General features: G+C 40.8%; 1 protein-coding gene and 1 long non-coding RNA gene across 9 annotated transcripts in view; one reads left to right on the forward strand and one right to left on the reverse strand.

Moving 5' to 3' along the window:
• The window catches only part of LOC138760519 (transcriptional-regulating factor 1-like), a 306,320-nt gene extending 282,364 nt beyond the window's left edge, over nt 1-23,956 (forward strand). For all 8 annotated transcript variants that reach the window (XM_069931160.1, XM_069931166.1, XM_069931164.1 and 5 more), the window contains 3 exons: nt 12,133-12,306; nt 23,045-23,247; nt 23,595-23,956. In XM_069931160.1, the coding sequence (XP_069787261.1) occupies nt 12,133-12,306; nt 23,045-23,247; nt 23,595-23,904 (687 nt within the window). In that variant the 3' untranslated portion in view covers nt 23,905-23,956. The remainder of the gene's footprint in view (nt 1-12,132; nt 12,307-23,044; nt 23,248-23,594) is intronic.
• The window catches only part of LOC138760524 (uncharacterized), a 61,438-nt gene that overhangs the window by 6,235 nt on the left and 30,039 nt on the right, over nt 1-25,164 (reverse strand). Inside the window, exons 2-3 of the long non-coding RNA XR_011355679.1 lie at nt 22,979-23,126; nt 17,657-17,720 (exon numbers count right to left, since the gene is read on the reverse strand). This is a non-coding gene — a long non-coding RNA (uncharacterized lncRNA). The remainder of the gene's footprint in view (nt 1-17,656; nt 17,721-22,978; nt 23,127-25,164) is intronic.

Below are 25,164 nucleotides of genomic sequence, written 5' to 3' on the forward strand. Positions count from 1 at the left end.
TAGCGAGGGATGGAAACTGTGGTTTTGAAATTTATTGATGAAAACCCTCTTTTAGCAGCATATATTGCAATAAACACAATATGGATGAAATCTTGTGCAGAAGTTCTCCACCAACTCCAATGTAAGAGACTAACGTGTGGTTTATTTTATTACAATAAAGACATTTGGGTATGATAGCGATCATGGTTGCATTTGCTACTAGCAAGGTCTTAAGGATATAGTTCCTGTTTGATTATACTTGGCTGCCAGCAGGGGCTGACACAGAGCAAGAGACTGCAGTATGTAAGATCTGTAATGGAGGCTTGCAGCCTCATGGCATGCCTCATAGGCTTATTTCAAGAACTTTAAAGTTGAATAACTTGAATCTTGAATCTTAAATCTTAATCTTTCTTCCCCCGCCATCTTTCCATTCTCTATCTCCTTTCGCACAAACATGATAAATTCTTACCTCGTCTCTTATCATATCCAATGAACATCTTTGTTGATCTAAATTCCTCCACAATTGTTTGAATTCTGAGATTTTCTGCTTCTGCCTTATTCTGCTTATTCCTTGAAGAAGGGCTCAGGCCTGAAATGTCAGCAATATATCTTTGTCTTCTATAGACTCTGGAAAGACTGGGTGAGTTCCTCCAACATTTTGGTGTGTTTTTACTCTAAAAATTTCACCTTAGGTGGTATCCAATTTTCTAAACACAGCATTGCCAGAAAACAGCCTGAATTATTTATTTAGCCCTTCCAGACCTTGTTTTGGATTTTAATAGGTTTGTCCGGTTGGTTTGAAATTAATTTTCCTTCCATTATGATTTTTTATGAATTATTATGATTTTAAGTCAATAACTGGATAAATATCCTTGTAATTTCTCAAAAGCCACCCTCATAGGTTAAGTGCATGCTTTATTTTTTTAAAAAAATCAGAATATAAAATTAAAAATAAAAATCTCAGTCTGTGATTGAGGATCTCCAGAGGCAGGCTACAATTCAACTTGTATTGGATTCCCATCTTAACCTCAGATTTGGGACGAAATTTGATATGTGTATTTAATAAAGTGAGGTGCATGGGTGAGCATTTTACTTGTAACAGCACGGAGGGAGGCCATTCACTCTCAGCTGGTTTCCAGTCCCAGCAGAACAACCCCATCAGTCCCATTTGCTTTCTCTTTACTTTCATGTAGTTGTGCAACTTATTCGCTCTCATTGTCGATCAACTTGTCTTTAATTGTTTTGCAATTGTCTTTAATTGGATTGACTTATGGTAAATAGCAAATCTTTGGCGAGGGAGAAAATGCATGTGGTTGTGGAACATGTAAACTGCACACTGACAGTATCCAAGATCAGGATTGGTCCAGTGTCTCTGGAGTGGTACCATTCCTAAAATTATATTAAAATAATAAATATATAATCCAACATCCTCCCTTTAATTGGAATTTTTTTAAAAAACTAATGCTGGAAGTCTGTAATAAAATCAGAAAGTTATGGAACTTCTCAGAGGGTTCTATAGCATCTGTGGAAAATGCTGTCAACGTTCAGGCCTATCAAAACTGGAAAAGTAAGAAAACAAATATGCATTTAAGTTGCAGGAAGAGGGAGAGGTGGAGTGTACAAAGGGAGTATCTGTGACAGGGTGAACACTGAGATTTTGCAGATGGCACAATGTTTTACAAATGATAGAAGAATGAGGTTATTTTGAGAATAATAGCCTGCTGGTACTGGGAGACAGAAAACGGCTGGAAATCAAATGATCTATACTAAGACTTTAAAATCCTAAAAAAAATATGCACTTAATTGTGGAATGAGTGAATGCATGAAAAACTGTTGCACATCCATGAACATTTTAAATATCCCTGATTTTTTGTTTTGGGTTATTGAATTCAGTAGTCATTCTAAGCTGGAATGAGTCCTGCTACAATACATCTCTGCTGCCAAAACAAAACAAAACAAAACAAAACTACTAATTGCATGATGTTCAAGAAGCCTGAGATCTAGCAATCACATTAAAGCATTGTACTATTGCATCAGACTTGCCAATTTCCTACAGGATTTCCAGAATAGCAATCAATAGTGATGGCATTGGCTACTATGTTGTACTTTGCCTTTTGACCTTTCTACCTGAGTTACACTGAAGCAATGAATAGAACTTAAGATGCGTATATAGCATGTGAACAGGCCCTTCAGTGGGTCTTTGCTCATAATGTGCCTTCCTGAGCTTGTCCAATTTGCATATATTTCAGCCCATAACACTCGAAACCTTTCCTATCCATGAACCTGTCCAAATTTCTTTTAAACATTGTAATTGTTCCTGCCTCTACCACTTCCTCTGTCAGCTTGTTCCACATACCATAGGATGGCAGTTAGAGTAGCAGTTAGCGCAATGTCATTACAGTGCCAGTGATAGGGACTGGGGTTCGAATCCCGCATTGTCTGTAAGGAATTTGTACGTTCTCCCCATGTCTGCATGGGTTTTCCCCAGGGGCACTGGTTTCCTCCCACCGTTCAAAACGTACTGGGGATGTAGGTTGGTTAGGTTTAAATTGGGTGGCAAGGACTCATGGTCTGAAATGGCCTATTACCAAGCTGTATGTCTAAATAAAATAAAATAAATACCTACCACACTCTGTGAAAAGCTTGCCTTTCATGTCTCCTTTAAATTTTTCCCCCTCATTGCAATCTGGTAAAACCCAAGGACCAGCTGGATATCCTTTTGAATTCTATAAATATTTCTCCAAATGGCTTGTACCTCATGTAAGCTCTATGTTGGATGATTCACTGAGAGAAGGGATACTTCCTTCCTCTTTTAATGAAGTAAGTATATCTCTTATTTTGAAAAAAAGGAAGAAAACAACTGAGTGTGCTTCCTATAGACTCATTACTTAATGTAGATATGAAGATTTTGTTTAAAGTTCTTGCCCATAGAATAGAGAATATTTTAGCATTAATCACAGGTTTTATTAAAAATTATTATACATTGATTATTCTTTCTTCTTTTCTTCTTCTTTGGCTTGGCTTCGCGGACGAAGATTTATGGAGGGTTACCTTCTATTCCAAACACTGAATATTTTCTCTCATTGAATGCTGAAAATATGTTTGATCGAGTGGAATGGGAATATATGTTTGCCACTCTCAAGAAATGTAATTTTGGTCCAATTTTTATCAAATGGATTAAATTATTGTGTTTATGCCCTCATGCTTCAGTTTGTTCAAATTCATAACAATCAACATTTTTTACGATTTATAGGGGAATTCAGCAAGGTTGCTCCTTATGCCTTTTGCTCTTTGACCTGAGTTTGGAACCTCTAGCAATTGCTCTAGGTGATGGTAGAGATTTTAGTGGTATAATTAGAAAGAAATTGAACATAAAGTCTCCTTATATTTTAATGCCAGGAGTATTGTAAAAAAGGTGGATGAGCTGAAGGTGTGGATTGATACTGTTAGGTCTGCTTTGTTCATGAATGAGTGAGACAAACACCAGGCTGAGTCGAAATCAGGGTTCTTTGTTCTTTATTACCGGATTGTAACACTTGCGACCAACCATGTTAGTCGGAGAATGCATTCTGCCGTTATCAGCAAAATGGTGATTTTTTATACCCTTGGATATGTGCTTAGAACAGCATCATATCATTACTTGTCCAATGACTAAAACTGTTGCTATCCTTTCCCTGCTAGCTTCCTGCCTCTCAATCCATCAATGTCTCTCTTATCTTGTAAGTACAAGGATGCATTCACATCTTGTTACAGCCCTGTACATTCCCATCTCATGATGTTTTACCTAACAGGAGTACAAGGACACCTCCCCTTCTTGTTACAGCCTTATACAGGGTAACTCCCTACACATTCCCATCTCATGATGTTTTACCTTACAATACTTGGAAGTATGATGTGGTAGCGATTAGTGGGACATGGTTGCAGGAGGGATGTGATTGGCAGCTGAATATCCCTGGGTTTCGTTGCTTTAGGTGTGATAGAGTCGGAGGGGCAAGAGGAGGTGGTGTTGCATTGCTTTTCAGGGAGAATATTACAGCGGTGCTTAGGCAGGATAAATTAGAGGGCTCGTCCACGGAGGCTATTTGGGTGGAACTGAGGAGTGGGAAAGGAGAGGTTACACTTGTAGGGGTGTATTATAGACCACCCGGAGGGGACCGAGACCTAGAGGAGCAAATCTGTAGGGAGATAGTGGATATTTGTGATAAGCACAGGGTTGTAATTATGGGAGATTTTAATTTTCCACATATAGATTGGGAAACACATTCTGTGAACGGGCTGGATGGGTTAGAGTTTGTGAAATGTGTGCAAAATAGTTTTTTTACAACAATATGTAGAGGTGCCGACCAGAGAAGGAGCAGTGTTAGATCTACTGTTGGCAAATGGGATGGGTCAAGTGACGGAGGTTAGTGTTGGCGAGCACTTCGGGTCCAGAGATCATAATGCCATCATCTTCAATGTCATTATGGAAAGAGATAAGTCAGAGCCAAGGGTTGAGGTTTTTGATTGGGGAAAAGCTAGATTTGAGGAGATGCAAAAGGACTTACAGGGTGTGCATTGGGACAATTTGTTTTATAGGCAGGATGTAGTAGAGAGATGGAAGTCTTTTAAAGATCAGATTTTGAGAGTGCAAAAGCTTTATGTTCCTGTTAGGTTAAAAGGAGGGGCAAAAGGTTTGAGAGAGCCGTGGTTTTCAAGGAATATTGGAAACTTGGTTCGAAGAAAAAGGGAGGGGTACATTAGGTATAAGAAGCATGGAATTAAGGAGATGTTTGAAAAATACATTGAATGTAAGAGGAATCTTAAGAGAGGAATTAGGAAAGCTAAAAGAAGTTACGAGGAGACTATAGCAGGCAGGGTGAAAATTAATCCAAAAGGGTTCTACAAATATGTTAATGGTAAAAGGAAAGCGAGAGACAAAATTGGTCCCTTAGAGAATCAGAGCGGAAAACTGTGTGTGGAGCCTAGAGAAATGGGGGAGATATTGAACAGTTTCTTCGGTATTCACCAAGGAGAAGGATATTGGGATATGTGAGATAAAAAAAGCAAATTGGGTAAATACGGAGAATAAAGTGATTACGAAAGATGCAGTGTTAGGGCTTTTGAGGAATATAAAGGTGGATAAGTCTCCGGGACCAGACGGGATCTTCCCCAGGACATTGAGAGAAGTAAAGGAGGAAATAGCAGAGGCTCTGACGGTAATTTTCCAAATGTCATTAGAGATGGGGATAGTGCCGGAGGATTGGCGCATTGCGCATGTGGTTCCGTTATTTAAAAAGGGTTCAAGGAGGAAGCCTGGCAATTATCGGCCTGTAGGTTTGACATCTGTGGAAGGTAAATTAATGGAGAAAGTTTTTAGAGATAGTACTTATAAATATCTGGATAGACAGGGTCTGATCAGGAGCACTCAACACAGATTTGTGGGCGGAAGGTCCTGTTTGACCAATCTGATTGAATTTTTTGAAGAGGTGTCTAGGAACGTGGATGAGGGTAGTGCAATGGATGTTGTCTATATGGACTTCAGTAAGGCCTTCGATAAGGTACCACATGGAAGGTTAGTTAGGAAGGTGCAGTCTTTAGGTATAAATTTTGAGATAGTCAAATGGATTGAACATTGGCTGAAAGGGAGAGGCCAGAGAGTGGTAGTGGAAAATTGTCTGTCAGGTTGGAGGCCGGTGACCAGTGGTGTGCCTTAGGGATCTGTATTGGGCCCATTGTTGTTCGTTATATACATTAATGATCTAGATGATGGGGTGGTGAATTGGATTAGTAAATATGCAGACGATAATGAAGAAGGTTTTCAAGGATTGCAGAGGGATTTGGGCTGCTTAGAAAAGTGGGCTGAAAAATGGCAGATGGAATTTAATGCTGATAAGTGTGAGGTGCTTCATTTTGGTAAGAAGAATCAGAACAGGACATACGTAGTAAATGGGAGAGCATTGATGAATACAGAAGAGCAGAAGGATTTAGGAGTAACGGTACATCGTTCCCTGAAGGTAGAAACTCACGTGAATAGGGTGGTGAAGAAGGCTTTTAGTATGCTGGCCTTTATCAATCATTGCATAGAATATAGGAGTTGGGAAGTGATGTTGAGATTGTATAAGGCATTGGTGCGGCCTAATTTGGAGTTCTGTGTGCAGTTCTGGTCGCTTAATTATAGGAAGGATATAAACAGAGTGGAGAGAGTGCAGAGAAGATTTACCAGAATGTTACCTGGGTTTAAGCATCTAGAGTACAGGGAGAGATTGGGCAGATTAGGTCTTAATTCTTTGGAGCGTAGAAGGTTGAGAGGGGATTTGATAAAGGTATTTAAGATTATGAAAGGGATAGACAGAGTGGATGTGGATAGACTATTTCTGTTAAGAGTAGGAGAGATTGAAACAAGAGGACATGAGTTAAGAGTTAAGGGGCAGAGGTTTAGAGGTAACATGAGGGGGAACTTCTTTACTCAGAGAGTGGTAGCAGTGTGGAATGAGCTTCCAGGAGAAATAGTGGCGGCAGAGTCAATTTTATTATTTAAGAAAAAGCTGGACAGGTATATGGATGAGAAGAAGGTGGAGGGTTATGGTCATTGTGCAGGTAGGTGGGACTAGAGAGGAGTGTTTGGTTCGGTGTGGACTAGAAGGGCATAATGGCCTGTTTCCGTGCTGTAATTGTTATGTTATGTTACATGCAGATGATCTCTTGTTTTTTTATTTCCAATCCTGAGATTTCTTTACCAAGTACCGCACGGATGGCAGTCTCTTCAATCTGAGGCGCCTGCAAGCTCACACCAAGACACAAGAGAAACTTGTCCGTGAACTACTCTTTGCAGATGATGCCGCTTTAGTTGCCCATTCAGAGCCAGCTCTTCAGCGCTTGACGTCCTGCTTTGCGGAAACTGCCAAAATGTTTGGCCTGGAAGTCAGCCTGAAGAAAACTGAGGTCCTCCATCAGCCAGCTCCCCACCATGACTACCAGCCCCCCCACATCTCCATCGGGCACACAAAACTCAAAACGGTCAACCAGTTTACCTATCTCGGCTGCACCATTTCATCAGATGCAAGGATCGACAATGAGATAGACAACAGACTCGCCAAGGCAAATAGCGCCTTTGGAAGACTACACAAAAGAGTCTGGAAAAACAACCAACTGAAAAACCTCACAAAGATAAGCGTATACAGAGCCGTTGTCATACCCACACTCCTGTTCGGCTCCGAATCATGGGTCCTCTACCGGCACCACCTACGGCTCCTAGAGCGCTTCCACCAGCGTTGTCTCCGCTCCATCCTCAACATCCATTGGAGCGCTTACACCCCTAACGTCGAAGTACTCGAGATGGCAGAGGTCGACAGCATCGAGTCCACGCTGCTGAAGATCCAGCTGCGCTGGATGCGTCACGTCTCCAGAATGGAGGACCATCGCCTTCCCAAGATCGTATTATATGGCGAGCTCTCCACTGGCCACCGTGACAGAGGTGCACCAAAGAAAAGGTACAAGGACTGCCTAAAGAAATCTCTTGGTGCCTGCCACATTGACCACCGCCAGTGGGCTGATAACGCCTCAAACCGTGCATCTTGGCGCCTCACAGTTTGGCGGGCAGCAACCTCCTTTGAAGAAGACCGCAGAGCCCACCTCACTGACAAAAGGCAAAGGAGGAAAAACCCAACACCCAACCCCAACCAACCAATTTTCCCTTGCAACCGCTGCAATCGTGTCTGCCTCTCCCGCATCGGACTTGTCAGCCACAAACGAGCCTGCAGCTGACGTGGACTTTTTACCCCCTCCATAAATCTTCGTCCGCGAAGCCAAGCCAAAGAAAAAAGAAGATATAATCTTTATTTGTTCGATTTAATCAGTTTTAAGGATATCAAATAAATTTTCATGAGTGAACTATGCTTATAAAAGGGCCAGCCTTCAGTAATCTCTGCTAATTTTCTTTTTAAAATAGTTAAAAGATCAATTCAAATATTTGGGAATCACAATTACAAGAAGTTATAAAAACCTATTGAAATTAAAAATTCAGGGTTAATTAATCAGACTAAAGAGTTATTTTTGGGATGATCATCTTATGTATGATAATGATTGTACATATTAATGCAACTAGAATGAACATTTTAACTACATTTTTGTACATGTTTCAATCTTTACCAATTTTCATTCTTATTTTAATTCATAATTTGATTATTTCCTCATATATATGTTAAGGTAAAGAGCCCTGTATAAATGAAGCCTATCTCTAAAGGACTAAATAGAATGGGGGCTTACCTCTTTCAAATTTTAGATATTACTATTGGGTAATCAATATATGAAATTTATTATTGCTATAACATTTTGATACCTAAGATGATCTCCTTCTTGGGTAGAATTGGACTAAAAATTTAGCAACCATATATTTCAGTATGTCAGTCGACCAGCATACATCGACCCCCATTTTTCAGCCTCATTTTAAGGATTTCATAGAATATACAGTGTATGGGTCAATCCCAATTTCTGGATGCCTGAGTTGGCCCGTTGACTGGCGTATACGACCCCCAAAGATCATGTGGATTGACCTGCTGGGTGTTGGCTGGAGGTGATTGCTATCATGGAGGGTCCATCGGCACAACGCTACTCGCGATGAAAGTACGAAGCGAGTTTTAGGTTGAAAATGCTGCTGCACGAAAATGTGATGTAGATGAGAAGTTGGTAAGAGATTGGAGGAAGAAAGAAGAGACTTTAAGAAACATACCGAAAAGGCAATGTTCATTGAGAAAAGGAATCCCTCGTTGGCCAGAGTTGGAAAATCATGTTGAAGAATGGGAACGTGAACAGAGGCAAGATTGTTACATAGTCACCTGAAATAAAATTAGAACATTTGCACTGCAATGGGTAAAGTCGCACCCAAACCTCAGTAAAGATTTTGAGGCTACAGTAGGCTGATGCAACCATTTCATGAACAGGAAAAAATCTGGTCTTATGACAAAAAGCAAAAATTGCACAAAAACTACCAAAATATCTTGATCACAAAAATGCAAGTTTTCACCAATTTATTACACGTAACTGGCAGACACACCAGTTTGCATTTGCAAATATTGGAAACATGGACTAAACCCCCATGAATTTCAACATGATAGGCAATAGAACAGTGGAATGGAAAGGTGTTAAAATTGTGCAAACCAGAAGTACAGGCCATGAAAGGACCAGATTTACCGTGGATGAAAATGGTGTAAAACTATGGATATACAATTTGTTGAACAGGCAGCCAGGTGGTTCATGCAAAGAACGGAGTTTGCTGGTCTGGGATGTTTTACAGCCACTTAACTAAGAAGACTAAAAGTAGATTAGCACTACATAATACTTACCTGGCAGTTATCCCAGTGGTTTGACATCGCTATTGCAACCTCTCGATGTCTGCTTGAAAAGGGCCATTCAAAGACCATGTGCACGAGAAATGGAATACAAGGATGTCGAGTCCAGAAAAGTAGTTTACAAAAGGTAGGGCAATGCGTGCTGCATCACTTGATGTGCTGTGTAAGTGAATGCTCAAGGCATTGTACAAAGTTAAAGTAGAGGCTGATAAAATCGTTTAAAAAGTGTGGTATCTGTTGTGCAATTGATGGCACAGAACATGATTTATTGTGGGACACTGATGATGAAGCTTTATCCGCCTCATCAGATACAGACTGGGACCCATATGATGACTTTAAACAGTGGGAGTATGAATGTGCTTGCCGCCATCTTTGTTTCAGACAATGATAGTGAGAGTGATGTTGAAGGGTCCTAAATGTGTTGTTTTCAGACAATGATAGTGATTTTGAAGGATGCTATAATTGTGCTGTTTTTTTTAAATAAAAATTTCAATGAAAATCTCGCAGTCGAGATATTTTTGGTTTTTCAAGAGTCGACTTGTACGCCAAATCTGCTTTTCATGGGTCGACTTGTACGCCAGATCAGCATGAATTGAATTTTGAGCTGAATTTAAAGTCTCAAAAGTATACATGGTGTGGAGCTCCATATTTTTGAGTTTTTTTTTTGGTTTCACAACTTGACTTGTTCACTGAAATATACGGTATGTTGGGAATTTTAGATTTTTCTTTATCCTTTTCTTTTTCGAAACTGACAGATAACCCATTAATGCGAATTTGGCCACAATTTAGGAAATTCTTTGGCCATATCAATGTTTCTCTTGCTAGCCCTATTATAAAGAATCATCTTTTTCAATCATCTATCTTAGATTCAGGTTTCAAGGAGTGGGTTAGATTGGGTATAAAAAGTTTTAGGGATCTGTACATTCGAGGTAATTTTACTTAATTTGAACAACTAATAGTTAAATTCAACCTTCCTAACAGGCATTTTTTTAGATACCTGCAAATTAGGCATTTTGTTCAGTCTAAACTTTCTAATTTTTTCCTCAGATTCCAAAAACCAATATCCTTGATTTATTTCAAGATTTAAAATTTTCTCATGATGGATAGATAGCAATTATTTCTGATAATTTGATGGCTCTAAGAACATGTTCAGGGATAGGAATTAAGAATGAATGGGAACAAAATTTGAATATATCCATTACAGATGAAGACTGGGATACTACACTTTATCTGATTACTTCAATCCGTGCACGACATTGTTTAATACAATTTAAAGTGGTGCATAGTTTAACTTTAGACAAATGTATCCTCTCTCATTTTTATTCTGATGTTGATCCACGATGTGATAAATGTAAAATCTTTGAGGCCTCTCTGATTCATATCTTTTGGGAATGTCCAAAGCTAAAAGAATTTTGTGAACACATTTTCCAAACTTTATCAGAGATTCTTAGGATTAAATTGGAACTATGCCCTTTTATTGCTTTGTTTGGCTGTTCTTTAGAGGAAAATATTTCCTTGAACTTAATTCAAAAAAGAAGAGTAGCTTTTACTTTATTGATAGCCAGACAAGCAATTCTGCTGAAAGACAGCTTAGCATCAACTCATATGCAATGGGTACAGGACATTAAGTCTTGCTTGATTTTGGAGAAAATTAGATACAATATTAAAGAGATCAAGATTGAATTTGATCAGATATGGGGCCCATTCATGGACTATTATCTCAATTTGAATATATAGGCTGGGGTGCTCTGGGAATTTTAAGTCCAATGTCCGGGAGCTGGGTCTTGATTCTTTACGTATTATTTGCTGGTGACTGTGTTTAGTGGGAGGGGTAGGACTAGAATGTTTTTGTTTCTTCTTTTTCTTTTTCTTTTCCATTATAAGTCAGAGATTAGTTCAATTAGATAACCAACAATGAATATGCCATAATATTAAAATATGAGATGATTTTTATAAGGGAATTTGTACTTTATTCGAGCAAGACAATGTATAAATCATATTCTATATTGCATTATATAAAAGTTAATGTAACTAATATATAACTTGTAATATTTCTCTCTACCAAATCAATAAAAATATTTTTCACTCTCACCTTAAACCTATGCTGTTGAGTTTGAGACACCCCTATCCTGGGAAAAAGACTATTCCCATCCACCTTGGTTCTGCCACTCATAATTTTATAAACCCTCTATAAAGTCACCTCTTTCCCCCCCCCCCAACCCTCCTTTTGTTCCAGGGAAAATAGTCCCAGCCTGTCTAATCCCTCCTTGTAACTCAAGCCCACCAGTCCAGTCTAAGCGTTGAAATGGAATCTTACTGTTGTGTAAGCTTTTGATGAAATACAGTATGTATGTGCTGGCAATACTGAAATTTTCTGAGACTGAGTAATGGGGCTTTGGAGTCTGACCAGTAGAATCATGTTTGCAGCTTCTTCCCAATTCTTGGTTCTCTTCCCCCCCTCATGAAATATTAGTCTTGCCACATTGCATTTCCAAAGGTACTGAGGACCTTGAGGTCTTCAAATGTGTGAAAGGCATTTCTCAGATGTGTAAAATAGATTAACGTTAACGTGCTTTCTCAGGAACTGAATAAGCAGGACGTTCTTTAATTAACTTGTTATTTATCTTCAATCTCCTTTGACAGTGTTTGGCAATGTTGGTGTCGAAATCACAATGGCAGGAAGCTTCCATTTTATACACTCCTTTATCCCAAACTTGGCTGTAAACCCTGGTTTATCACAAAGTCCAATTTAAATTCACCTGTTTGATTTAATTAAATTCCCTTTCTCTTTCATGAAAAGATCTAATACCCTGCTTCCTCCCTTTAGTTTAGTGATGAAGATGAAGAAATGGAGGACGAGGATGACGAGGACAGAAAATCAGATCGAGATGAGGAGAAAACTGAAGCATCAAAGTCACCTTTGCCTTTGCCTGTAGTTTCCATGGAGCAGCCAGTTGTTCAAGGCCCTGCATTCATCTGTGAAATGCCTAATTGTGGCGCAGTAAGTATGCATTTTGGCTTGGATGAAACTTTCTTTTCTTTGGCTTGGCTTCGCAGACGAAGATTTATGGAGGGGTATGTCCACGTCTGCTGCAGGCTCGTTGGTGACTGACAAGTCCGATGCAGGACAGGCAGACACGGTTGCAAGGGAAAATTGGTTGGTTGGGGTTGGGTGTTGGGTTTTTCCTCCTTTGTCTTTTGTCAGTGAGGTGGGCTCTGCGGTCTTCTTCAAAGGAGGTTGCAGCCTGTGAGGCGCCAAGATGCACGGTTGGAGGCGATATCAGCCCACTGGCGGTGGTCAATGTGGCAGGCACCAAGAGATTTCTTTAAGCAGTCCTTGTACCTCTTCTTTGGTGCACCTCTGTCTCGGTGGCCAGTGGAGAGCTCGCCATATAACACAATCTTGGGATGAAACTAACCCTCTATATTTAATATAATATAAATATTTTGTTTGTTGGAGTTACTCTACATTTTTCCTGCTTCAGAGATTCACATTTACTACTTCTCCCTTCTCAATGCACACATTTCTCAAAACAATGATAGTACTGTTCTCCAATCAACTACATTAGACAAGGATCTGTGATTAATAGGCTTTAATCACCTTTAGATGTCAGAACATCTTGCAGGTTGCTGGCCCGGTTCCAAGGCAGATACTGAGAGAGGCAATAACAGCCTTTATGGGAATATCCAGGAAGGAGGAGTCATGGGTTCAGGAGTGGGCCAGCTCATAAGCACATACATACAATATACATAGTGGTAGCACACAGTGGTATCACGACATTCACCCCTTCTTTAAAAATAAAGTCCAGCAGGGGTAATGTGGTCCAATGTTTATTATAGATTTAGTCTGTTGGACAATCTTGTCTTTCGCTGTGACCATCGCAGGGTCTGCTGTGGCACAGCTGCTGGCTCCTGGGTAGTGTCTTGTCTGACAGATAGTGCCTCCAGTGGCTGGGGGCGTGGGTTGTTACAGTGGGATTGTTCAGGTTAGTTTGTGTTTGGGACGCAGGGTCAGGCGCCAGTGGCGGGGTAAGTTGGTCAGGGTTGGGCGCCAATGGCGGGACCGGCTGGTCAGTCACAGGGTCCCCTACATGTGCCTGGTCCCGGATGGAGACAGTGTCTTGTCGCCCATCCTGGTACTCCACATGTTGGCGTGGAGGAGGTGGACCTTCTCAATAAAGGATTAAGACTTGTGGTGTCTGATGTGCCTCCAGACGAGTATGGTCCCAAGGTTCGTCAGCCAGGATAGCAATGTTGTTCCCGATGCCGACTTACTGGGAAGGAAAAGAGCCTTTCATATCGTGTGGCATTCGTAGCGGTGCAGAGGAGGGAGCTGGTAATGTGGAATACCTCAGGAAGGACATCTTGCACCAGGAGGTGGGCAGGCCTTCAATTCTATGGATAGGAGGACTGCCCTCCAGATGGTGGCGTTCTCCTTTTCTACCTGTCCATTCCCCTGAAGGTTACAGTCTGTGGTCCTGCTCAGGGCTATGCCCTTGGCCAACTGGTACTGGCACAGCTCCTCGCTCATGAATGAGGATCCCCAGTCGCTATGAATGTAACAGGGGTATCCAAACCAAGCGAAGATGCCACACCTTTATGACGGTGCCATGGTCATGTCCGAGCAGGGGTTGGCAAAGGGGAAACAGGAGTACTCGTCTATAATGTTGAGGAAATACACATTGCAGTTTGTGGACAGGAGGGGTCCCTTAAAGTCTGTGCTTAGGCGCTCGAAGGGGCGGGTGGCTTTGATGAGGTGGGTTTTGTACAGCAGTAGAACTGGAGTTTACACTCGGCACAGACTGGGCAGTTCTGTGTCAACTCCCTGATATCTTCAACAGAGTAGAGGAGGTTACAGGCTCTGAAGGAGTGGTAGAGCCTGATGACACCAGGGTGGCAGAAGTTGATGTGAAGGGCTTGGAGGTGGTCCAACTGCACATTGGCACATGGCCCCCTGGACAGTGCATCAGGAGGATCTCATAGTTGTAGGTGGATGGCTTAATTGTCCACCTCAGGATCTTGTCATTCTTGATTTTTTTCCCCCCGCTATTTGTTATCAAACATAAAAGCAACTGCACGTTGGTCAGTCAGTAGGGTGAACGGTTTTCCGGCCAGGTAGAGTCTCCAGTGGCGCACAGCTTCCACTATAGCTGGACCCCATTTCAATGGCTGAGTGCTAAAGTTCAGGGTCCTGGAGGGATCGGGAGAAGAATGCCGCAGGCCTGGCCGCCTGGTAGAGCGTGGCAGCCAGGGCGAAGTCGGACCCATCACTCTCACCTGGAGGGGGATGGATTCATTCACAGCATGCATCATCACCTTGGCAATGTAGCCCTTGATGCGTGTAATTGGGGACCCATTAAACATAATGAGAAAAGAAGTCCAAGCACCTTTTCAGGGTCTTGAGGGTCTGGGGCAATGGGAGTTCCAACAGGGAGGCTAATGCCATCCGAGTCTGGCCCAATGATGCCATTCTCCACCACGCAGCCTAGGATGGCTAGCCTTGAAGTGCTAAAAACGTACTCCTTTTGGTTATGGGTCAAATTGAGTATTTTGGCCACTTGGAGGAACTTGTGGAGCTTGGCATCATGGTCCTGCTGGTCATGGCCGCAGATGGTCACATTGCCCATGTAGTTGTCGACTATCCAGTCCATCTCCCTTTGGAAGACGGTGAGCCCGAGGGGGATTCGGAGGAAGAGGTAGGGGTGGCTGCCTACCACGAAGGCAGCGTATGGTCTATCCTCCAGCCAGATGGGCTATCCTCCAGCCAGATGGGCAGTTGATGGTATGCTGACTTAAGGTCAGTGGTTGAGAAGACTCGGTACTGGGCAATCTCGTTTACCATGTCGGCAATGAGGGGGAAATGGGTAGGTGTCCAGCTGGGTGAAACGATTTATGGTCTGACTATAATGGATGACCATCCAGCATTTCTCCCCACCCTTTACAATCATAATTTGGGCTCTCCAGGGACTGGTGCTGGGCTCTATGATCCATTTGACTTCTGCTTTAATGAACGCTCTGTCCCTGGGGCTGTCCCGCCTGCTCTTGGAAGTGACAGGCTTGCAGTCAAGGGTGAGGTTCTCGAAGAGGGGCAGCAGCAGGACCCTGAGGGTAGAGAGACCACAGGTCATGTCCAAAGGGGGCAAGTGGCTTAAAGGTTTAGTGTTGTAGACCATGAGTGATGGGTGTGGGCTGTCAAACTACATCTGGATGATCTGTAGCTGACACTGGAAGTCCTGTCCCATTATAACTGACGTGCAGAGGTGGGGTATGATCAGGAGTTTAAAGTTCTTATAGTCTATGCCTTGCACAGTCAGCGTCACACAGTAGCAGCTGCGAATCTTGACCAAGTGAGATTTGGAGGCCAAGGAGTCCTTACATTGTGCCGGGGTTACCGTAACAGAGTAGTGTTGTGTACCCTGGTGGATGAAGCTCTCAGTGCTTCCTGTGTCGAATAGCCAACATGGCCTTGGCCAGTTGATGTGAGCTGTCTTGATCGAGGATATGGGAGGCCAGCATTTGATCGCTGTACGTGTCGCTGCTGTATTGGTTTGGGAGCACCCAACAAGATGGTGTCCCCCATATTGCGCATATGGTGCTATCCTTTGGCACTAGAAGTAGTGTCACCCTGGCTTGCCATCCCCAGGGCCCCGTTGAGCCATTTCCCGTGACCGGAAGTAATGCCGAAGTTGGATTCAGAATTGGTGTAGTCCAAGATGGTGGGGGCTGGTGGCCGCACATTTCGCTGCTGGCAGAAGGTTGGATCCTACGTAGGTTCGCGTAGTGTCCCTTCTTCTCACAGGTGGAGCATGTCGCATTTTGGGCCGGACAGCTCTTCTGGGGATGTTTCTCATATCCGCAGAAGTGGCGCTTCGGGTGCTCAATGGCGGTGATGGTGACGTGGGACACCACATCCTAAGATGGCGCCATCCATGTTCCCCACGTGGCGGCTGCATTGACCGAGAACACTTCAGAATTCCATTGCACTGTCTTGAATGACTTTGCCAATTCCACAACCTCCTGCAGGCTCCGATCTTCCTTTTCAAGCAGTCTCTGTCTGATGTAATCAGACCTGAATCCAGCCATCCACATGTTGTGTTTTAGACCTTCAAGGAGGGCAGTTGCCGAGACTTCTCAGCAGTCGCAGGCTCGCCACAGCACCCACGTGTATTCGTCAACAGACTCAACGGGTGCTTGTTTCCAACTGTCCAGGAAAAATAGGGCGTAGATGGCATTTGTCGGGGCCTGGAACCATTTCTGCAGGAAGTCCATCTCAGCAGTGTAAGTAGGACAGCCTCATTGTTTGAAAGATCCGGTGGCTGACCTGAACAAAAAGCAGATCCCGTTTGGCTTTCTTGCTTCGCACATCGTTGTGCCACATAAACACATTGAGGCAGTGCATCCACTGGTCAAATTTGATTGAGGCCTCCGGATCCTTCGGGTCGGTGTTGAATTTATCTCCCCTGTCTTACCTTGTCCATGGCCTAAGGCATAAAGGTGATTAAATTGTGCTACCAATCAACCACATTAGACAAGGATCTGTGATTATTTATCCCAGATGAGTCCCCATAAAATGTTACAGAATCCAGAGGACCCCAAAAACAAGCAGCAATAGATATGCACTACAACACAGGGTTACTTAAACAAAAATAGTTTTTAATTATAATTGAACAAGAAATGGGAATTAAACGCTAACTTACTACTTAACCTTCTTACTTAACCTACCTATCTACTTAACTCCACCTCTAATACTAAGCGTAGGTGTGTGTAATGTATATTTAAGATTAGAAAAGTTCTTTGGATCACAGTCCAATCTCACTGGTTGCAGGCCATTCTTGTACTGTGCACAGAAGTTAGCATTAACAAAGTTCACCAGTCTTTGGTGCTTAATGGGCAAATGGTTACCACTCAGGAGGGTTCTTGCTGATTTTCAGAGAGAGATTCCTTTTCCAGGACATCCACAACTGATTCCTTCTCAATCAGTCTTGCTTACGAAACTTGCCCCTTCAGGGTTCTCCAGATGATCCTCTTTCTTTCAGGTCACCTTTCAGATTGCCAGTCTTCTCCTTTGACCAGACAGCCTTCCAAAGTTTGCCAGCTTTGTCCTTCTGGAAATAATTTCTGTGACTCCTCTCTCTGTTTCACACCCTCCCTCTCTGAGAGCAAAACAATTCTTCCCTGCCTACAAAGATCGCATGCTCTCCCAGGCAAGCTGCTGTCGATACTTTGTTGCCTCCTGCAAAAAAGCATTCTGCAAAAGTCCTGCAAATATTCTGTGTTTTAAAATGTGTGTGTGCTCTAACAATTCCTCCCAAACCACCTCTAAATACTCTGTCACAATAGGCTTTAATTACCTTTAGATGTCAGCACATCTTGTATGTTGCTGGCCCAGTTCCAAGGCAGCCTTTACGGAGTTATCTGGGAGGAAGGAGTCACAGGTTCAGGGGTGGGCCAGCCCATAAGCACTTGCATACAATATACATAGTGGTAGCACCACAAGAATATGATTGGTCCCAACCACAATTGCTTCTGGAAAAGGGGTGATGCAATGGGGAAAAGCTCATAAACCTCGATCCACCCTCCTCAGCCACCCAGCTCCACTTAGTAGTGCGTGGATCCAGCTGATGAGGACAGTGTAGCTGACATTGTCTATTAGGAAACCAAAAGGTGTTTCATTAAGTACAGCTCATTCGAACTGTTAACAAAATTGAAACCCATTGAAGAACAGGGTAGGATCACCACCAATTAAGAAATTGGCTGAGGGATAGACAGCAGTCTGTGGCGCGTTGCTGTTGTTCAGACTGGAGGGAAATGTACTGTTTATGCCAGCTTCTAGTCTTATATTTTAATATTACAAATTTTAAGCCACAATAATAATTGAACTACATTCGATTAAAAAATTATTTGAAAAAAATTATGCATGTGGAACATAAATCCCCTCTCACCCCCGCAAAAAAGATTTGACAGTTTTGTCAAATCTATCCACCTGCCCTTCCTCATAATCCTCCAAATTGTAACTGCAAATACCACCTGACCTTGTGAGTCTAACAGTTTTTTTTAAACTCAGATTTCCAGGATCTGCATTTTTTTTTTAAATTTTCCACCCTGCACATAATTTTTTTTTCTCTCATGCCCTCTGGTATTTACTATTGTCACCCTGGGGAAAAGGCACTGGCTCTCCATCCTATCCACGCCTCTCATAATCTTATATACCTCTATTAAGTTACCTCTCATTCTTTGTTGCTCAGAAGAGAAAAGCCTTATCTTGTTCTAGTGAACCGGTGCGGACTCGAAAGGCCAACATGGCCTGTTTCCGCTCCGTAAATGGTTATATGGTTAAATGCTGATCAAATTCCCTTTGAAGCACTCCAGGTAGTGAATTCCAAATCCTTACTGCACATTAAATAAAAGCATTCTTGTTCAGATTTCTTTTGTATCTTTTGCCCAAAGTCTGAAAATTCTCTCCTTAAAAATATTTGCGAATGGGAGACTCTTTCTCCAGTTATCTTATCTAACCTGTCAGGATGTTGTACACCTTTATCAAACCTCCTCTCCAGCCCTAGTAACATTCTTGGAAATCACCTCTCCAGCCCTAGTAACATTCTTGGAAATCTCCTCTCCAGCCCTAGTAACATTCTTGGAAATCTCCTCTCCAGCCCTAGTAACATTCTTGGAAACCTCCTCTCCAGCCCTAGTAACATTCTTGGAAACCTCCTCTCCAGCCCTAGTAACATTCTTGGAAATCTCCTCTCCAGCCCTAGTAACATTCTTGGAAACCTCCTCTCCAGCCCTAGTAACATTCTTGGAAACCTCCTCTCCAGCCCTAGTAACATTCTTGGAAACCTCCTCTCCAGCCCTAGTAACATTCTTGGAAATCTCCTCTCCAGCCCTAGTAACATTCGTGGAAATCTCCTCTCCAGCCCTAGTAACATTCTTGGAAATCTCCTCTCCAGCCCTAGTAACATTCTTGGAAATCTCCTCTCCAGCCCTAGTAACATTCTTGGAAATCTCCTCTCCAGCCCTAGTAACATTCTTGGAAATCTCCTCTCCAGCCCTAGTAACATTCTTGGAAATCTCCTCTCCAGCCCTAGTAACATTCTTGGAAACCTCCTCTCCAGCCCTAGTAACATTCTTGGAAATCTCCTCTCCAGCCCTAGTAACATTCTTGGAAACCTCCTCTCCAGCCCTAGTAACATTCTTGGAAATCTCCTCTCCAGCCCTAGTAACATTCTTGGAAATCTCCTCTCCAGCCCGAGTAATATTCTTGGAAATCTTCTCTCCAGCCCTAGTAACATCCTTGGAAATCTCCTCTCCAGCCCTAGTAACATTCTTGGAAATCTCCTCTCCAGCCCTAGTAACATTCTTGGAAATCTCCTCTCCAGCCCTAGTAACATTCTTGGAAATCTCCTCTCCAGCCCTAGTAACATTCTTGGAAATCTCCTCTCCAGCCCTAGTAACATTCTTGGAAATCTCCTCTCCAGCCCTAGTAACATTCTTGGAAATCTCCTCTCCAGCCCTAGTAACACTCTTGGAAATCTCCTCTCCAGCCCTAGTAACATTCTTGGAAATCTCCTCTCCAGCCCTAGTAACATTCTTGGAAACCTCCTCTCCAGCCCTAGTAACATTCTTGGAAATCTCCTCTCCAGCCCTAGTAACATTCTTGGAAACCTCCTCTCCAGCCCTAGTAACATTCTTGGAAATCTCCTCTCCAGCCCTAGTAACATTCTTGGAAATCTCCTCTCCAGCCCGAGTAATATTCTTGGAAATCTTCTCTCCAGCCCTAGTAACATTCTTGGAAATCTCCTCTCCAGCCCTAGTAACATTCTTGGAAATCTCCTCTCCAGCCCTAGTAACATTCTTGGAAACCTCCTCTCCAGCCCTAGTAACATTCTTGGAAATCTCCTCTCCAGCCCTAGTAACATTCTTGGAAACCTCCTCTCCAGCCCTAGTAACATTCTTGGAAATCTCCTCTCCAGTCCTAGTAACATTCTTGGAAATCTCCTCTCCAGCCCTAGTAACATTCTTGGAAATCTCCTCTCCAGCCCTAGTAACATTCTTGGAAATGTGGTGTAATGTGGTGACCTAAACTCTATGTAGTACTTCAGCTGTGGCCTAACATTTAAATTAAATTTTAAATTTAGACATAAAGCTCGATAACACCCTTTTGACATAAAGCCCGTGCCACCCAATTGACCCTGGTATGTTTTGAACTGTGAGAGGAAAACAGAGCACCCGGAGTAAAGCCACACAGAAATGGGGAGAGCATGCTAACTCCTTACAGACAGCATGGGATTCAAATTCCAATCCCGATCACTGGCGCTGAAATAGCATTGTGCTAACCGATACACTAACCATAACTGTTTTGTGAATGGTTCTAGTTTGAAGAGGGAGAGAAATTAGCATGGATTAAAATAGATATTGATACAATAGGAGAGAGAATACCAGAAGACATATATAAATGGGAATCAAAATTAATATCAGCTAAAAGGGAAACCCCTTTGCTGAAGCATTTGATTAATACCTGGAATAAGATAAACACTGAAATTGGAACAAGGGGGCTTGTGTTATCTAAAATGCCTCTGAATTAAAGTCAACTTATTCCATTCACAATGGATAATCAATTTTTAAATATTTGGTCTTATAAAGGAATTACAAACATAGAAAATTGTTATGAAGAAGGAAATTTATTGTCATTCGAATAATTAAAAAATAAACATAGGATACAAAACAATGCACTTTTTTGTTATGATCAACTAAGGACATATTTAAGATATAAATTGGGTCCATCAATGTTATTACCGAAATGTAGTGATGTGGAGATAGATTCGTAATAGACATGTAAAGAAATTTACTTCAGCCATGTACACTTTATTGCAAGAGAGAACACCTAAGCAGGGGATCCATAGGTCCAGACAGAGATGGAAGAAAGATTTAAATATTAATATTGATGAATAAAATTGGTCGGAGTTATGTCAAGATAAATACAATAAATGAAAAATACAATAAATGATAGATCTAGATTAGTTCAATATAATTTTCTACATCAATTATATCTTACAGAAATTAAATAGATTGAAGTCAGATTTATCAGATCAATGTTTTAGATGTGGCCAGGAGATGGGTACTTTTTTACATTCTACTTGGACTTGCCATAAATTGATAAACTTAGTAAACTTTTGATAAACTTGGGAACTTTTTTAGAACAAGTTACAAGAACTAAATTTCCATGAAATCCAATGTTATTTTTATTAGGTAATATTGAATGAATAAGACTAAAACTGAAATTAACTATGTATCAAAAAGAATTTGTAAAGATTGTGTTAGCAGTAGCAAGAAAATGTATAGGAGTAACATGGAAATCAGATTCTCATCTTGGTATGGAACGATAGCACGCAAAAATGCATAGTGTTCCCTCTGAGAAAATTACTTACAATTTATGAAATAAATATGATGTATTTTTTAAAATTTGCCACCCGTATTTACAAATTGCAGGGATTAACTTATAGATATTTTCCATAAACTTCAAGAACCTCATTAACTCCCTGGAAGAATTACAAAATGTAAATGGTTAGAACTGTGCAGTGGGTTATGTCTTCTTAGCAATTAGATTTCTTTTCCTTTCTCTCTTTTTTTTCTTTACTTTCTCTTTTATTTCTTGTTTCTTTCTTATCATTATTTCTTTATTTGGGGGATTCTTGGGGGGAGGGGGTTGGCTGATTTGGTTTTTTATACCATTGTGTATAATGGAACCAACACTAAAAATTTGCTATTGTTAGCTGTATGGATAAAAAATTTAAATAAAATATTTTTAAAAAGGAGAGTATTCTATCTTTTGGCTAATCAAGTGCCAGGCCTTTCTATCCTAAATCCTTAAAGAATTTATGGACATGAAATTCAAGATGTTGCTTCCCCTCTCAATTTCCTGCTCTTCTCAGTATCTTGCACCTTATTATGTTCCCATGCCTTTTTGTTCTTTCACTTCTCTGGTTTGGATTCTGTTTACCACTTCACCAAGAAAGATAGTTGTTTAGTACTGTAAATGTACTACATATTCCATACATGTGGTGGTAGAATCAAGCTAATGTTTTACATAAATTTAGCATAACTTTCTGGTTTTGATAATTTGGAAATCCAGTCATCTGTAAGGGTTTTGTGCATATGCGCATTGAAAATATGATAATATTGGGGGTGCAAGGTGTGGAGCAATGATACCATCTGCTGGTCAGTCCTTTAAAATCAGAGTACCTACATGGAAGCTATATTATGGAAGCATTGGTGGTGAATACCACATATCTGTCAGAAGTTTGCTGTTCTGCTATGATTCAGAAGGAAGAGCAGAATTTGTCAATTTGCATCAGGCGCTCAGGGGCAATAAAGCCCCTTCAAATGTAAAAGCACCATTTGTCTTGTGTTGAAGTGAACTGATCTTGCCCCCTCATGTTCATTGTTGCACGTGGATGATTTAATTTAATATAAATTAATTCAAAATGTAAAATTAAGTAAAATATATAAACACCGTGCATGAATTTTATCTTTTTACAACAATCTAGCCCAATAAAGCATTTTATTTTCCATTTTAATTAGTATTTCAACTTGTGCTCATCAGAGGTATTTTTACATAGTAAATATAATACTTGAAGTGAAAATTTAAAGATATATTTCATTCTTGGACTGACCTCAATTTCCGGCACTGAAGGATGGTGACAATTGATCTTTTGTTTGTATCTTCTCCCCTCTTTTAGATATTCAGCTCCAGGCAGGCTTTAAATGGCCATGCGCGGATTCATGGTGGTTCGAATCAGGTCACGAAGCAGGCATCTGTGGCTAAATTTAAAACAGGAGGATCTCAGCCAGGCTACGCATCCGTCAAGAACTCTCCTGCACATAGCACAACTAGTGGTGAAACAGATGCTGCTACAATTTTCCCTTGCAAGGAATGTGGAAAGTAAGTTAAATGATACAGCAAAACCCCTGTTATCTGGAATTCAAGCAACCAGCAAAAAAATTGTGTAAAATAAATAGGTAAAAAATACAGAAGTTTAAAATTGGCATGGCAATGGCAAAGCAACCAAAAAATTCACTCATCCGACATATACCAATCCTCATAGGTGATGGGATTCCAGGGGTTATATTGTATTTATTTCCTCAATATTACATATATTTTAACTATCTGAAAATGTTGTGCAATTTCATTCTATTTTATCAGTTTCATGGTCAAATGATAAAAAAGATTCAGTGCTTTTTTCATTTTTACTGTTTCTAAATAGGTTAAGTCTGATTTCTTTGTTCCAGGATGTTCTACAAGATTAAAAGTAGAAATGCTCACATGAAAACCCATAGGCAGCAGGAGGAACAGCAGCGTCAGAAGACACAAAAAGCCCTTGCAGCTGCTGAAGTAGCAACAATAGGCAGGCCTGCTTCACCAATAGCACCAATGTTACTTCACCCAGATCACATGAGCATGGTCAAGCGACACTTGGAAGTCGAGGATCATGATATCATTCAGGAATTAGAAGATGTGATAGATCAATCAAATGTCATAGACACAGACCTTCTATTAGATGGAGAAGATGGAGAATTTCTCCAGGATGATGAATTGTAAATGTCTTTAAAACAAAATAACACACAATAATTTTCAAATACTATGGATTGGGGGTTGGGGGGGTGGGAACTATTTGTGTTTTAAGTCATCAGGACGTACAAAGGCTCCTTAAAATGCAGTATACAGAAATATCCCAGGAGTGTTAAACATAGATGGAGATGCTCCACTTGCTTTTTGTCACTTATACCTTTACAAAGGCTAAACAAAGCCTTGTGGACTATTATTTTCCCTTCCAGCTGCTTGTTAAAAGTTACTTCGAAGCATTGAAGCCAAACGGGTTTTTTGCTATAAAAGGTTTTTTGCTGAGTGAAAGTTTCAGAAATTAAATTGTCTACTTTTCTATAAAATGAAACAAAAAAAGCTGTAAATAAGGTTCAAAATTATATATATTTTAAATTGTCAAATCTGATTTGTTTACTTGTTTATTTAACTGCTGTTCCTTGGTGTTATCTAGCAGGTATGGTGTAAATACTTTATATCCCAAAATTCTATTGCAAAAGCAAAATATTTTTGAAAGTAAGAGTGTCAAAATGACTAAAAGAATGCAGATCTTTCAATGGGGCTGTTTTCTGTAATTACAATGATGTATAGATTTATTAAAGCTTTATTTTATTAATTTGGGGGTACAGATTGTGGTCAGATTGCATGCCTTTTACTCCATAATGTAATTTATTTTTTTTTATATTTGCACTGTAAATGTTATTTTTCCCAAGTGTATGAGGAGACTCTTCCATACATTTGTAGTCGATTTTCAGCTATAACTGAATGAAATGGATTTGTCACGTTATGAATGAAGCACGATGTATAGAGCGGTGAATAACTTCACTTTGTAACATGCTTCAACTGTATAGCCAAAAAAAATACTTTTGGAAGATTTTTGTGCCATGTTCTTGGGAAGGCTGCATAAGTTTTTTTTTAAAATGATGGCATCTTTAAAATAAGGCAGTATTTTCTTGTGAATTTCGTATTCACTTTCGCAAGTTGTGCTTGAACAATGTACCTAAAGTTTTTTTAAAAAAGAAATGTGATGGGATTAACTGATTTTTTTCGTATTAAACTAATCAAAGAAAGTGATTTCCTTTTTTTTGGTTTTATGTCTTCCAAAGTACCTGAAATAAAAGTTATTTTGAAAAAGAATTCCATTTAGAAATATGGTTTAACCAATCTGATTTGGGCCATATCCATGATAATCAATGTAATCATTTACATTAAGACTCCCAGGATCCAGTTCGTCTTAAGCCATCCAATAAACGATTGTCC

This window comes from Narcine bancroftii, chromosome 4 (assembly GCF_036971445.1).
Source record: "Narcine bancroftii isolate sNarBan1 chromosome 4, sNarBan1.hap1, whole genome shotgun sequence".
NCBI lineage: Eukaryota > Metazoa > Chordata > Chondrichthyes > Torpediniformes > Narcinidae > Narcine > Narcine bancroftii.